General features: G+C 42.4%; 1 protein-coding gene across 5 annotated transcripts in view; it reads right to left on the minus strand.

The window, feature by feature from the left end:
* Positions 1-575: 575 nt before the first annotated feature.
* The window catches only part of LOC125870224 (uncharacterized), a 1,100,495-nt gene continuing 1,088,977 nt past the window's right edge, over positions 576-12,093 (minus strand). For 2 of the 5 annotated variants that reach the window (XM_049550601.1, XM_049550600.1), the window contains exons 2-4: positions 7,644-7,708; positions 5,954-7,052; positions 576-708 (exon numbers count right to left, since the gene is read on the minus strand). In XM_049550601.1, coding sequence (XP_049406558.1) covers positions 668-708; positions 5,954-7,049 — 1,137 coding nt within the window. In that variant the 5' untranslated portion in view covers positions 7,050-7,052; positions 7,644-7,708 and the 3' untranslated portion in view covers positions 576-667. Of the gene's footprint in view, positions 709-1,684; positions 1,823-5,953; positions 7,053-7,643; positions 7,709-8,684; positions 8,831-12,093 lie in introns of those variants that run through there. The other 3 variants (XM_049550599.1, XR_007446874.1, XR_007446873.1) reach the window with 3 other exon arrangements.

A 12,093-nucleotide genomic window follows, 5' to 3' on the forward strand; every position in this document is an offset into this window, starting at 1 on the left:
ATGATAGAGTTCTTAACGTTTCAGACATGCTGAGAGAATGGAAGCAAGCAGTGTGGATGGATAAAGACACCATTGTCGTGGATCGATTTAATACTTGGTATAACGAAACCTACAAATCATAGTTGAAAGACAATTTGCAAGGCATCTCCTTCCCAATTCCAAACATCTACTGCAGTTTGGAGGACAAAGAGTCCAAGGCTTTGATAGAATTGAGATAGGTAAAAAAGAAAGCTTGGTAAATGCATAATGAATTCCTCCGAAAGTGTCACGACCCAAGCCTAGGGCCTAGACGTGACCGGCGAATGGGGAACCCGAAGGAACCCCAAACAAGCCTCATAGCGTATTTTACACATCATTGGTCGCGGAAGCAATTAAAATGACCATAAGCGATAAGCATAATCAAGGGGGAAATCGGGACTAAGGGAGCAAAAAAAAAAAAAGAAGAAATGATACATAAATACCATAGATGAATCAAGCTCAAACATAATACACAACTTGTCCAACACCACCTCTAAACATAGGTACTTTAGCGGGGGCCAAGACAAACAACTGGGCTCACCCTCATAGTCAAAACATAACTAAAAGGAAAAGTCTTATACATAGCAAAAGATCATAAGCAACGTCCCCGGAATGGAGGACTCACCAATAACCTTGATAGAAAATCGTATTAGCCACGCGGAGGACGAGGGTCAAGCGGTGCTCCGGTCCCTACATGGTGACATCATGTAGGCATAGAGTATGCGTTAGTACGTTTGAATGTACTAAGTATATGGGATGCAATGCAATGCAACAAGGGATGGACATCATAGGCAAAATGCATAATCGTACCCGATAGATAGCATATTAATGAGATGATATGTATAATGATGCTTATATAAAAATCATATTTAGTAGGGCATAGTATATGTGTAGTGAGTGACCATCAATATAGTATTTCCAAGGCCTACCACCCCCTTGGAGAGGCGAAAGAGGTACAAACCCCTCAATGTGGTTACCCGGGCCTACCACCCCCCGAGCTAGGGACCAAGGTACAAACCCCTCGATATGGTTATACGGGCCTACTACCCCCCGTACTAGGCAACCAAGGTACAAACCCCTCGATACGGTTATACGGGCCTACTACCCCCCGTACTAGGCAACCAAGGTACCAACCCCTTGATACGGTTACCCGGGCCTACAACCCCCCGAGCTAGGCTTGGTCGACTCACACACTATATAGAGAAAATCATATACATGTATCCATTTCATCATCATTTCAATACTTATATAATCATCCGACTCATAGGACGTACATTGGACCTTCCATTTCATAAGAATTCTATAAATGGCATTTTATCAAACATATGGTGGGCTACTTGTTCATGTAAATAAAATCATGTGTTTCAAGAGTACTAAGTCCAACCAATTTCAAAATCCATATAAAACAGCCCACCAACAACATACATATATATATACATATATAACAACCTTCATAATTTGATCATGGAGGCATGAAAACCATAAACATCATATAATCATTCCATTTCATGATAATATACAAAAATAGACCATAATAGGATGTGTAGTAATAATTCCATAATTCAAGAGTTCATAAATGATCATAAGGACCCATAAACTTGAAGTAAAATAGAGGATAAATGGTTGGACTTGTGGAAAGGAAGGTTTCCACAATCAACCCACATACCTCAACTTTGGAGAATTCTTGATGAAGATTGGAATGGAGAATTGCTTGAGATTGAATCTTGAATCCGGAATTAAAGCTTGGGATCCTTGAATTTGGTTGATGATCTTGGTGGAATTTTTGGAGAGGGTTTAGAGAGAGTTTTTGGATGTTTTGAAGTTAAATGACTAAGTATGGATATGTCCCCTTTTTATAAAAACGTCCCAACACTTAAAAAAAAATTGAGGCGGGTGAACAGTGTTTTCGGCTACTGGAATTTGCATTTTCTGCCGGACAGGTTTTACGAAAATGGTCATAACTCCTTCATCCTAACTCGGAATGAGGTGAAACAAATTGCGTTGGAAAGCTAACTCACAGAGCTTTAATTTTGATAGTTTGAGCTCCTTCCAGTTCCTTGTGTGCTGAGAGATATGCCCCTTTAAAGTTGACCCTCAAAATCGCATTTTTTGCGATTTTCGAATTTTGATACGGTTGTTCTAAAATTCGGGTTAGACTCATTTCCCACTCAATTTGACCCCCTGAATAAGAATATGAAGTCGAATTTCCGAAATGATGCACGGATTTTGAGATATATGGAAATTACAATTTTAGGTGTTTTCGAAGCACATTTTCGGGCATTTTTGGGGTCGTTTCAATATCTCCCCCTTGGGAACATTCGTCCCCGAATGTCAAAGAAACGTACATGAGAAACACAAACATGGCAAATTCAGCCCACATAGGGATGCAACAATGCACTTACACCTCATTTCAAAAACTTCAACATAGTTGTAAAACCACAATGAACTTGTTAACTTAAACATGAATGTATGCAATGACATGGTGGCTGAACTTAAGACCTGAGATTTTATAAAGGGTTTAGATCAATACCTTAAGCTTGAGTGGAGTGGAAAAGATAAGGATATCGCCTTTGCATGTCCGCTTCGGCCTCCCAAGTAGCACTTTCAACTTGTTGATTTCTCCAAAGGACCTTAACGGAAGCCACATCTTTGTTTCTCAACCTCTTCACTTGTCTATCTAAAATCTGGACCGGAACCTCTTCATAGGTCAAATTATCTTCAACAACACCCACAACATCAAGAGGCACAATGGCATTCGGATCACCCACACACTTCCTCAACATAGACACATGAAATACCGGATGAACCAAATCCATTTCGCTAGGCAATTCCAACTCATAAGCTACCTTGCCAATTCTCCTCATCACCTTATAAGGACCCACGTATCTTGGGCTCAACTTGCCCTTCTTACCAAAACGAACCACACCCTTCATGGGTGACACCTTCAAATAGACCCAATCACCAACTTGGAATTCAAGAGCCCTTCTCCTCACATCGGCATAGGACTTTTGGCGACTTTGGGCCGTCTTCAACCTTTCTCTAATCATCCTAACCTTCTCAAGAGCCTCCATAACTAGATCTGGTCCTAACAAGGCCACCTCACCAACCTCAAACCACCCAACCGGTGATCTACAACGCCTCCCATAGAGAGCCTCAAAAGGAGCCATACCGATGCTAGAATGATAGCTATTGTTATAGGCAAACTCAATCAATGGAAGATGATCATCCCAACTACCCTTAAGCTCCAATACACAAGCCCTAAGCATATCCTCAAGTGTTTGGATAGTCCTTTCGGCTTGTCCATCCGTTTGCGGGTGAAAGGCCGTAGTAAGCTTAACTCTCGTACCTAGACCCCTTTGAAAGGACTTCCAAAAGTGTGAAGTAAATTGAGTACCACGGTCCGATATGATGGATAGAGGAATCCCATGCAACCTTACCAAGTCATGAATATATAACCTTGCATAATCTTCCGCCCCATATGTTGTCTTTACCGGTAGAAAATGAGCCGATTTTGTCATCCTATCAACCACCACCCAAATAGAATCAAAACCTTTTCTAGTCTTGGGTAAACCAACTACAAAATCCATATTAATTTCTTCCCACTTCCAAGTAGGAATCTCTATGTCTTGGGTTAGACCACCCGGCCTTTGATGTTCGGCCTTGACTTGTTGACAACTATGACAACCGGAGACGAATTTGGCAATGTCCTTCTTCATGCCTCCCCACCAATACACATCCCTCAAATCTCTATACATTTTGGTGGAACCGGGGTGAATGGAGTAGGAAGAATTATGAGCCTCCTCAAGAATTTTCTCCCTCAAACCATCAACACAAGGCACACACAACCTACCTTGGTACCTAAGGGCACCATCTCCCCCTTGGGAGAAAACTTCCACCTTGCCCTCTTTCACCAAGGCCTTCAATTCTAACAAGGAAGAGTCAAGATCTTGTTTTGCTATCACCTCATCAACCAAGGAAGACCTAGCACCATCAACAACGACCACACCACCATTACCAACCTCTTCCAACCTAACCCCCAACCTAGCCAACCGATGCACCTCCCTAGCCATTTCCCTATCACCAATATCAACATGAGCTAGGCTACCCATAGACACCCTACTCAAAGCATCCGCCACCACATTAGCTTTACCGGGATGATAATGCACACTCATATCATAATCTTTAAGAAATTCTAGCCACCTTCTTTGTCTCAAGTTGAGATCTTTTTGGGTGAAGACATATTGGAGGCTCTTATGATCGGTGAACACATCAACATGTACCCCATACAAGTAATGACGCCAAATCTTTAAAGCAAACACCACCGCGGCTAATTCAAGGTCATGCGTAGGATAGTTCTTTTCATGCACTTTGAGTTGTCTAGACGCATAGGCTATCACCTTACCATTTTGCATTAGGACACAACCCAAGCCAACTCTAGAAGCATCACAATACACAACGAATCCCTCAAGCCCATCCGGTAGTGACAATATAGGAGCGGACACAAGTTTATCTTTCAAGGTTTGAAAACTCCTTTCACACTCGTCGGTCCACTCAAACTTAGCCTTCTTTTGTGTCAACTTAGTCATGGAAGAAGCAATAGAAGAAAACCCATTCACAAATCTCCGATAGTAACCCGCTAAGCCCAAGAAGCTCCTAATATCCGACGGGGTCAATGGCCTAGGCCAATTTCTAATCACATCGGTCTTCTTAGGATCTACCTTAATACCATCCCCCGACACCACATGACCTAGGAAGGCAACCTCCCTCAACCAAAATTCACACTTTTCATACTTGGCATACAACTTCTCCTCTCTCAATCTTTGCAACACAACCCTCAAGTGACCCATATGTTCTTCCTCGCTATGCGAATAGATTAAAATATCATCAATGAAGACCACAACAAAGGAATCAAGGTGGGGTTTAAAGATCCTATTCATTAGGTCCATGAAGATAGCCGGTGCATTGGTCAACCCAAAGGACATGACCACAAATTCATAATGCCCATACCTAGTCCGGAAGGCTGTCTTGGGAATGTCACACTCCCTCACCTTCACTTGATGATACCCGGACCGAAGATCAATCTTAGAGAAGTGGCTAGCCCCTTGCAATTGGTCGAACAAGTCATCAATCCTAGGAAGAGGATATTTATTCTTGATGGTGACCCTATTGAGTTGCCGGTAATCAATACACATCCTAAGGGACCCATCTTTCTTCTTCACAAACAACACCGGTGCACCCCATGGTGATTGGCTAGGCCTAATAAAACCCTTCTCCAACAAGTCCCTCAATTGTTCCTTCAACTCCTTTAACTCCGCCGGGGCCATACGATAAGGGGGGATAGAAATGGGTTGAGTATCGGGGAGGAGGTCTATGCCAAAATCTATTTCCCTTTCGGGAGGAACACCGGGAAGGTCATTAGGAAAGACATCAAGGAATTCATTTACGATCGGAACCGACTCTATAGGAAGGGTTTTGGACTCCACATCCCTAACCCTCACAAGGTGATAGAGACACCCCTTAGAGATCAACTTACGGGCTTTAATGCAAGAGATGAACCTACCCTTGACTACCACATTTTGGCTCTCCCACTCAAGAATGGGTTCACTTGGGAATTGGAACTTGACCCTACGGGTTCTACAATCAATGGAAGCATAGTATGCATGCAACCAATCCATCCCAAGAACAACATCAAAATCGACCATGTTCAACTCAACAAGATCACAAGGCAATATTTTATGCAAGATGCAAATAGGACAATTTCTATAGACCTTCCTAGCAACCATATATGCACCAATAGGAGTAGACACCTTATATGACTCATGCAACAAGTCGGGCTCAACATGAAACTTTTTGGCAACAAAGGGGGTGACAAAAGAAAGAGAGGCACCCGGATCAATTAATGCATATACATCAAAGTCAAAGATTTTCAACATACCGGTAACGACGTCGGGGACTTCATCGACCCCTTGCCTCCCATGCAAAGCATAAAATCGATTGTGCCTTGGGGCACCATCTTGTCGGCCCCCTCTCCCCAAAGGAACCGCATTGGCACCTTGTGGACGGACCTCCTTACCCTTGTTGCGATTTCGAGGACAATCCATTGCCTTGTGCCCCATTTCCCCACAACTATAGCAAGCACCGGTATTTCTCAAGCACGGGCCACCATGGCCCTTACCACACTTCGGACATACATCAATAGGACCCATACCCCTAACACCTTGGGCCCTTGGAACATCATTGGCAAACCCCTTATGGAGCGCATGAGAAGACCCTTGACCTTGATGAAACCGGCCTCCCGTTCTACTTTGGAACTTGCCCTCAAAACGGGCCCTCTTGGCCTCATGACCCCTCCTCTTCCTCAACTTCTCCTCCTCCATTTGTTCGGCATAGACCATCAAGCGGGACAAGTCCATGTCACTAATCAACATTGCGGACCGGCATTCTTCACTCACTAGGTCGGACACACCCATCACGAATTTGTTCATTCTAGACCGTGAGTCGGCAACCAAGTGTGGAGCATACCTTGAAAGTTGGTTAAACTTGAGGGCATACTCCCTCACACTCATAGACCCTTGTTTTAAATTCATGAACTCCACCAATTTGGCTTCCCTAAGCTCAAGAGGAAAGAATCGATTAAGGAAAGCCGTTTTGAACTCTTCCCAATGCACCACATAGTTTACCCCCTTCTCTTCCTTCCATTGGTTGTACCATATTTGGGCCACCCCTTTTAGTTGGTAGGCCGCCAACTCCGCCTTATCTTCTGACTTCACGCCCATGATAGCTAATATCTTGAGGACTTCATCAATGAACTCTTGAGGGTCTTCATTTAACTTAGACCCATAGAATTCCGGGGGATTCATCCGCACGAAGTCTCTCACCCGAGATGCCGGGGTAGGAGCCTGAGGGGTTTGGGCCCCGTGGTTGGCTTGATTAGCCATAGCTTGTGCAAATAAAGTAAGGGCATCCCGAAGATCCCCATTGGTCGGTTGTTCCTCGGGTGCGCGGGCTCGTCTTCCTCTTGTATTAGGCATGATCTAGCATAGCAAAGAACAACCGTTAGGGAAAAAAGAACTTAATTCAACTCTACCGCACGACTTAGAACATGAAGAAGTGAAACATTTCCTAAAACGTCTCATAGCCTCCTACTCATAATTGTGGTGCACAACACAACCATGAATCGGACTCTAATCAACGCGGTGTGTTGGACTCCGAGGATCTATCAACCTAGTGCTCTGATACCAAGTTTGTCACGACCCAAGCCTAGGGCCTAGACGTGACCGGCGAATGGGGAACCCGAAGGAACCCCAAACAAGCCTCATAGCGTATCTTACACATCATTGGTCGCGGAAGCAATTAAAATGACCATAAGCGATAAGCATAATCAAGGGGGAAATCGGGACTAAGGGAGCAAAAAAAAAAAAAGAAGAAATGATACATAAATACCATAGATGAATCAAGCTCAAACATAATACACAACTTGTCCAACACCACCTCTAAACATAGGTACTTTAGCGGGGGCCAAGACAAACAACTGGGCTCACCCTCATAGTCAAAACATAACTAAAAGGAAAAGTCTTATACATAGCAAAAGATCATAAGCAACGTCCCCGGAATGGAGGACTCACCAATAACCTTGATAGAAAATCGTATTAGCCACGCGGAGGACGAGGGTCAAGCGGTGCTCCGGTCCCTACATGGTGACATCATGTAGGCATAGAGTATGCGTTAGTACGTTTGAATGTACTAAGTATATGGGATGCAATGCAATGCAACAAGGGATGGACATCATAGGCAAAATGCATAATCGTACCCGATAGATAGCATATTAATGAGATGATATGTATAATGATGCTTATATAAAAATCATATTTAGTAGGGCATAGTATATGTGTAGTGAGTGACCATCAATATAGTATTTCCAAGGCCTACCACCCCCTTGGAGAGGCGAAAGAGGTACAAACCCCTCAATGTGGTTACCCGGGCCTACCACCCCCCGAGCTAGGGACCAAGGTACAAACCCCTCGATATGGTTATACGGGCCTACTACCCCCCGTACTAGGCAACCAAGGTACAAACCCCTCGATACGGTTATACGGGCCTACTACCCCCCGTACTAGGCAACCAAGGTACCAACCCCTTGATACGGTTACCCGGGCCTACAACCCCCCGAGCTAGGCTTGGTCGACTCACACACTATATAGAGAAAATCATATACATGTATCCATTTCATCATCATTTCAATACTTATATAATCATCCGACTCATAGGACGTACATTGGACCTTCCATTTCATAAGAATTCTATAAATGGCATTTTATCAAACATATGGTGGGCTACTTGTTCATGTAAATAAAATCATGTGTTTCAAGAGTACTAAGTCCAACCAATTTCAAAATCCATATAAAACAGCCCACCAACAACATACATATATATATACATATATAACAACCTTCATAATTTGATCATGGAGGCATGAAAACCATAAACATCATATAATCATTCCATTTCATGATAATATACAAAAATAGACCATAATAGGATGTGTAGTAATAATTCCATAATTCAAGAGTTCATAAATGATCATAAGGACCCATAAACTTGAAGTAAAATAGAGGATAAATGGTTGGACTTGTGGAAAGGAAGGTTTCCACAATCAACCCACATACCTCAACTTTGGAGAATTCTTGATGAAGATTGGAATGGAGAATTGCTTGAGATTGAATCTTGAATCCGGAATTAAAGCTTGGGATCCTTGAATTTGGTTGATGATCTTGGTGGAATTTTTGGAGAGGGTTTAGAGAGAGTTTTTGGATGTTTTGAAGTTAAATGACTAAGTATGGATATGTCCCCTTTTTATAAAAACGTCCCAACACTTAGAAAAAAATTGAGGCGGGTGAACAGTGTTTTCGGCTACTGGAATTTGCATTTTCTGCCGGATAGGTTTTACGAAAATGGTCATAACTCCTTCATCCTAACTCGGAATGAAGTGAAACAAATTGTGTTGGAAAGCTAACTCACAGAGCTTTAATTTTGATAGTTTGAGCTCCTTCCAGTTCCTTGTGTGCTGAGAGATATGCCCCTTTAAAGTTGACCCTCAAAATCGCATTTTTTGCGATTTTCGAATTTTGATACGGTTGTTCTAAAATTCGGGTTAGACTCATTTTCCACTCAATTTGAGCCCCTGAATAAGAATATGAAGTCGAATTTCCGAAATGATGCACGGATTTTGAGATATATGGAAATTACAATTTTAGGTGTTTTCGAAGCACATTTTCGAGCATTTTTGGGGTTGTTTCAGAAAGCAAGAGGAGGATAAATACACCCTCGAGAGTGTAACTCAAGAACTAGAAAGCGTGAGGATCGATTTGGGGGAGCTCAACTTATGGATTGAAGTTAAGAAAGGAGAAATATGGTTTAAAGATGTAGAAGAGAAAGGATGTCAGTGCAACAGATACTTGATGATAATTCAGGGTAGGCTTCAGTACCACATGGGATAAAATAAGAGAAGCAGATCAGAAGCGGGGCCATTGGCGGCATCTTAGTGGATTTCGCCCCTGTGTGGGTCTTTCTATGTGTATCTATTGTTATTTGCCCCTGCATGGGCTTGTTTTTCTTTTGTTGTGGTAATCTTTTCAAATGACCCCTGCGTGGGCCTTTCCTCCTATATTTCCCATTTATTCCCTATTTCCCCTACTTATTTTTCACTTTTTGAACATTATTTTATATATACAAAATTTGCTTTGGGGTAACGAAATGGTTCAGTTCTACACATACATCTTTCAAATACGCTAGGTCTACCCTTGGCACAAAAGGCCCCCCTACTTGTTCAGGACCTGCATTAACCGCTTGTGTGCTTTAACTGTTTATGTGATATTGTTGCTTTGAATGAGGATATCTTAGCCCACTCCTTTTAAAAAAAATTCTAAAAATCTCTAGAAATACCAAATACCAGTCACTACCCAAAATGTTCTACAAAAATTTCTTGAGTCTTGAGTTTCTCAGTTAAAAATAAAATCCTACCCCCAAATCCTATGACATTACTCTATCATCTCAGGAAAGGTAAATCTGCCGCTAAGATGGAAAAAAGCCAGAATGTCGAGGTGGAGCTGACTGAGGAGGATTTAAGGATGAAACTGCATCGGTCAACCAGGAGATCCGAGAAATGGAGGAAAGAGGAATAGAACTAGAATTCGCCACCGCAGCTGCACTAGCTAAAAGTCCAGCATTAGATGTGGAGATGGCGACTAAGAAGGTGAAATTAGCTATCATGGACAAAGAGATAACTGCTATGTGGAAGAAAGATAAGGATATAGACATGAGGCTTCAGAGGCTACGCAAAAAATACCCTCTCCTGGATAAAGCAGTCCCTGTCCCCGAAGACACTAAACCTGAAGTTGTTGAAGAAGAACCTGAGGAAGAAATTGTCTATATGCCTCCTTTCCAAGGACGTTTGAAAGAAGGGGACGAGAAGCTCACCCTCTAAGAATATAAGCAGAAACATAGGAAGCTGAATTGAATGATGTTGATTGGCTTCGCAAGTGGATTGATCGGTTAACATTGATTGATGAGAAGAGAATGGTTGTTGGTTGTCATGGTCAACTATATCGACAAATAATGATTCGTGCTTTCCATAAGAAAGTAAGAGCCAAGATATTCGAAATTGGTCAGTTAGTTCTTAAAAGCATTTTTACTCATCGGGATGAGTATAAAGGGTAATTTGCACCAAATTGGCAAGGACCCTACATGGTTTGCAAAGTGTTATCTGGAAGTGCCTTGGTCCTGTCGGAGATTGTAACACTCCGGAAAATGGTAGGTTAAACTAGCGCCTAAACGTGAAGGTTGAGAATCATAAAATGACTCCATGTAGATTGGAAGACCTTATAGAGTTGAAATGAGGGTTATAAGGGTCAAGGCCAAGAGGCAAGTGCCAAGGCAAAGGGGCCAAGCCAAGGCTGCCCCCAACTAGGAGCATGCTGCCCTACCTTCACGAGTGGGACCACAAATTGTGGTCCACTCCACGGCTCATGAACCTTTCTTGTCCATGGAAAATTGGCTACCGTAATTCGTATCCACTGCCTCAACTTCACGAAAGGGACCACGACTCGTAGTCTTGACCACGGTTAGTGGAGCCCTTCGTAAAGATGACTTAGGCATGGTGGCTTGGTGGCACAAAGTATCCTAGCTACTGCCTCACCCTTCACGAGTGTGACAACGGATCGTGGTCATCACCACGACTCGTGAAGGGGCTCGTGAAGATACCTTAGGCAAAGGAGCCTTGTGCTCCAAAATCTTAGCCACTGCCTCACCTTCATGAGCAGGACCACAGGTCTTGGTCCACACCACGGCTTGTGAGGTGGCTCGTGGTCCCTGATGTGGTGACTTAAATGAAGGGTAGTCCTTTTCTTTTTAGTCCAATTAAATTGGGGTTGTTTTGGGTATTTTAGGGGTATTATATAAGTTGTTTTTAAGTCAAAATCCTTGAGTCTAAGTCATTATTCACAAACACCCAAATCAAATATGAAACTTCCTCTTTTCTCAATATTTCTCTCTCTAAACTCAAAGAAGAAGAAAGGAGCAATTGGAGCTAGGGTTTGTGGATTTCAAAGGTTCTTTCTCAAATTTCTTGGGGATTTCTAATGAAGGTATGGTTTCTTTTCATATATGGGTAGTCTCCACCCATAGAGTCCCCTCAAAAGTTGGTTTTCAAGATTCCAATTTCCCCCAAACCTAGGGTTTTCAATCTATGTCATGGGTCTTCTTCCAAAAACGTTTTCAATTGTTTATTTATGGTTGATTATGATTGGTTATGATGAATTATGGTTGGATTGATTGAGTATTATTGAATTATGATAAAATCTCCTCATGGACCCATGATTCCCCCATATTGATGAATTATGAATTTATTATGTGGATTGGTTAATATTAGAAGTATGTCAATTGATTGTGTTTATGATGAATTAGTTATTGAATCATGAAATCCTTCATATATCATGTAGTAATTGTGTATGTTTGGGTTGGTTGTGATTCATGGCCCTTGTAGGGAAATGTTATGAGGGTTTGTACATCTTTTATGAG

Source organism: Solanum stenotomum, chromosome 7 (genome assembly GCF_019186545.1).
Source record: "Solanum stenotomum isolate F172 chromosome 7, ASM1918654v1, whole genome shotgun sequence".
Lineage (NCBI taxonomy): Eukaryota > Viridiplantae > Streptophyta > Magnoliopsida > Solanales > Solanaceae > Solanum > Solanum stenotomum.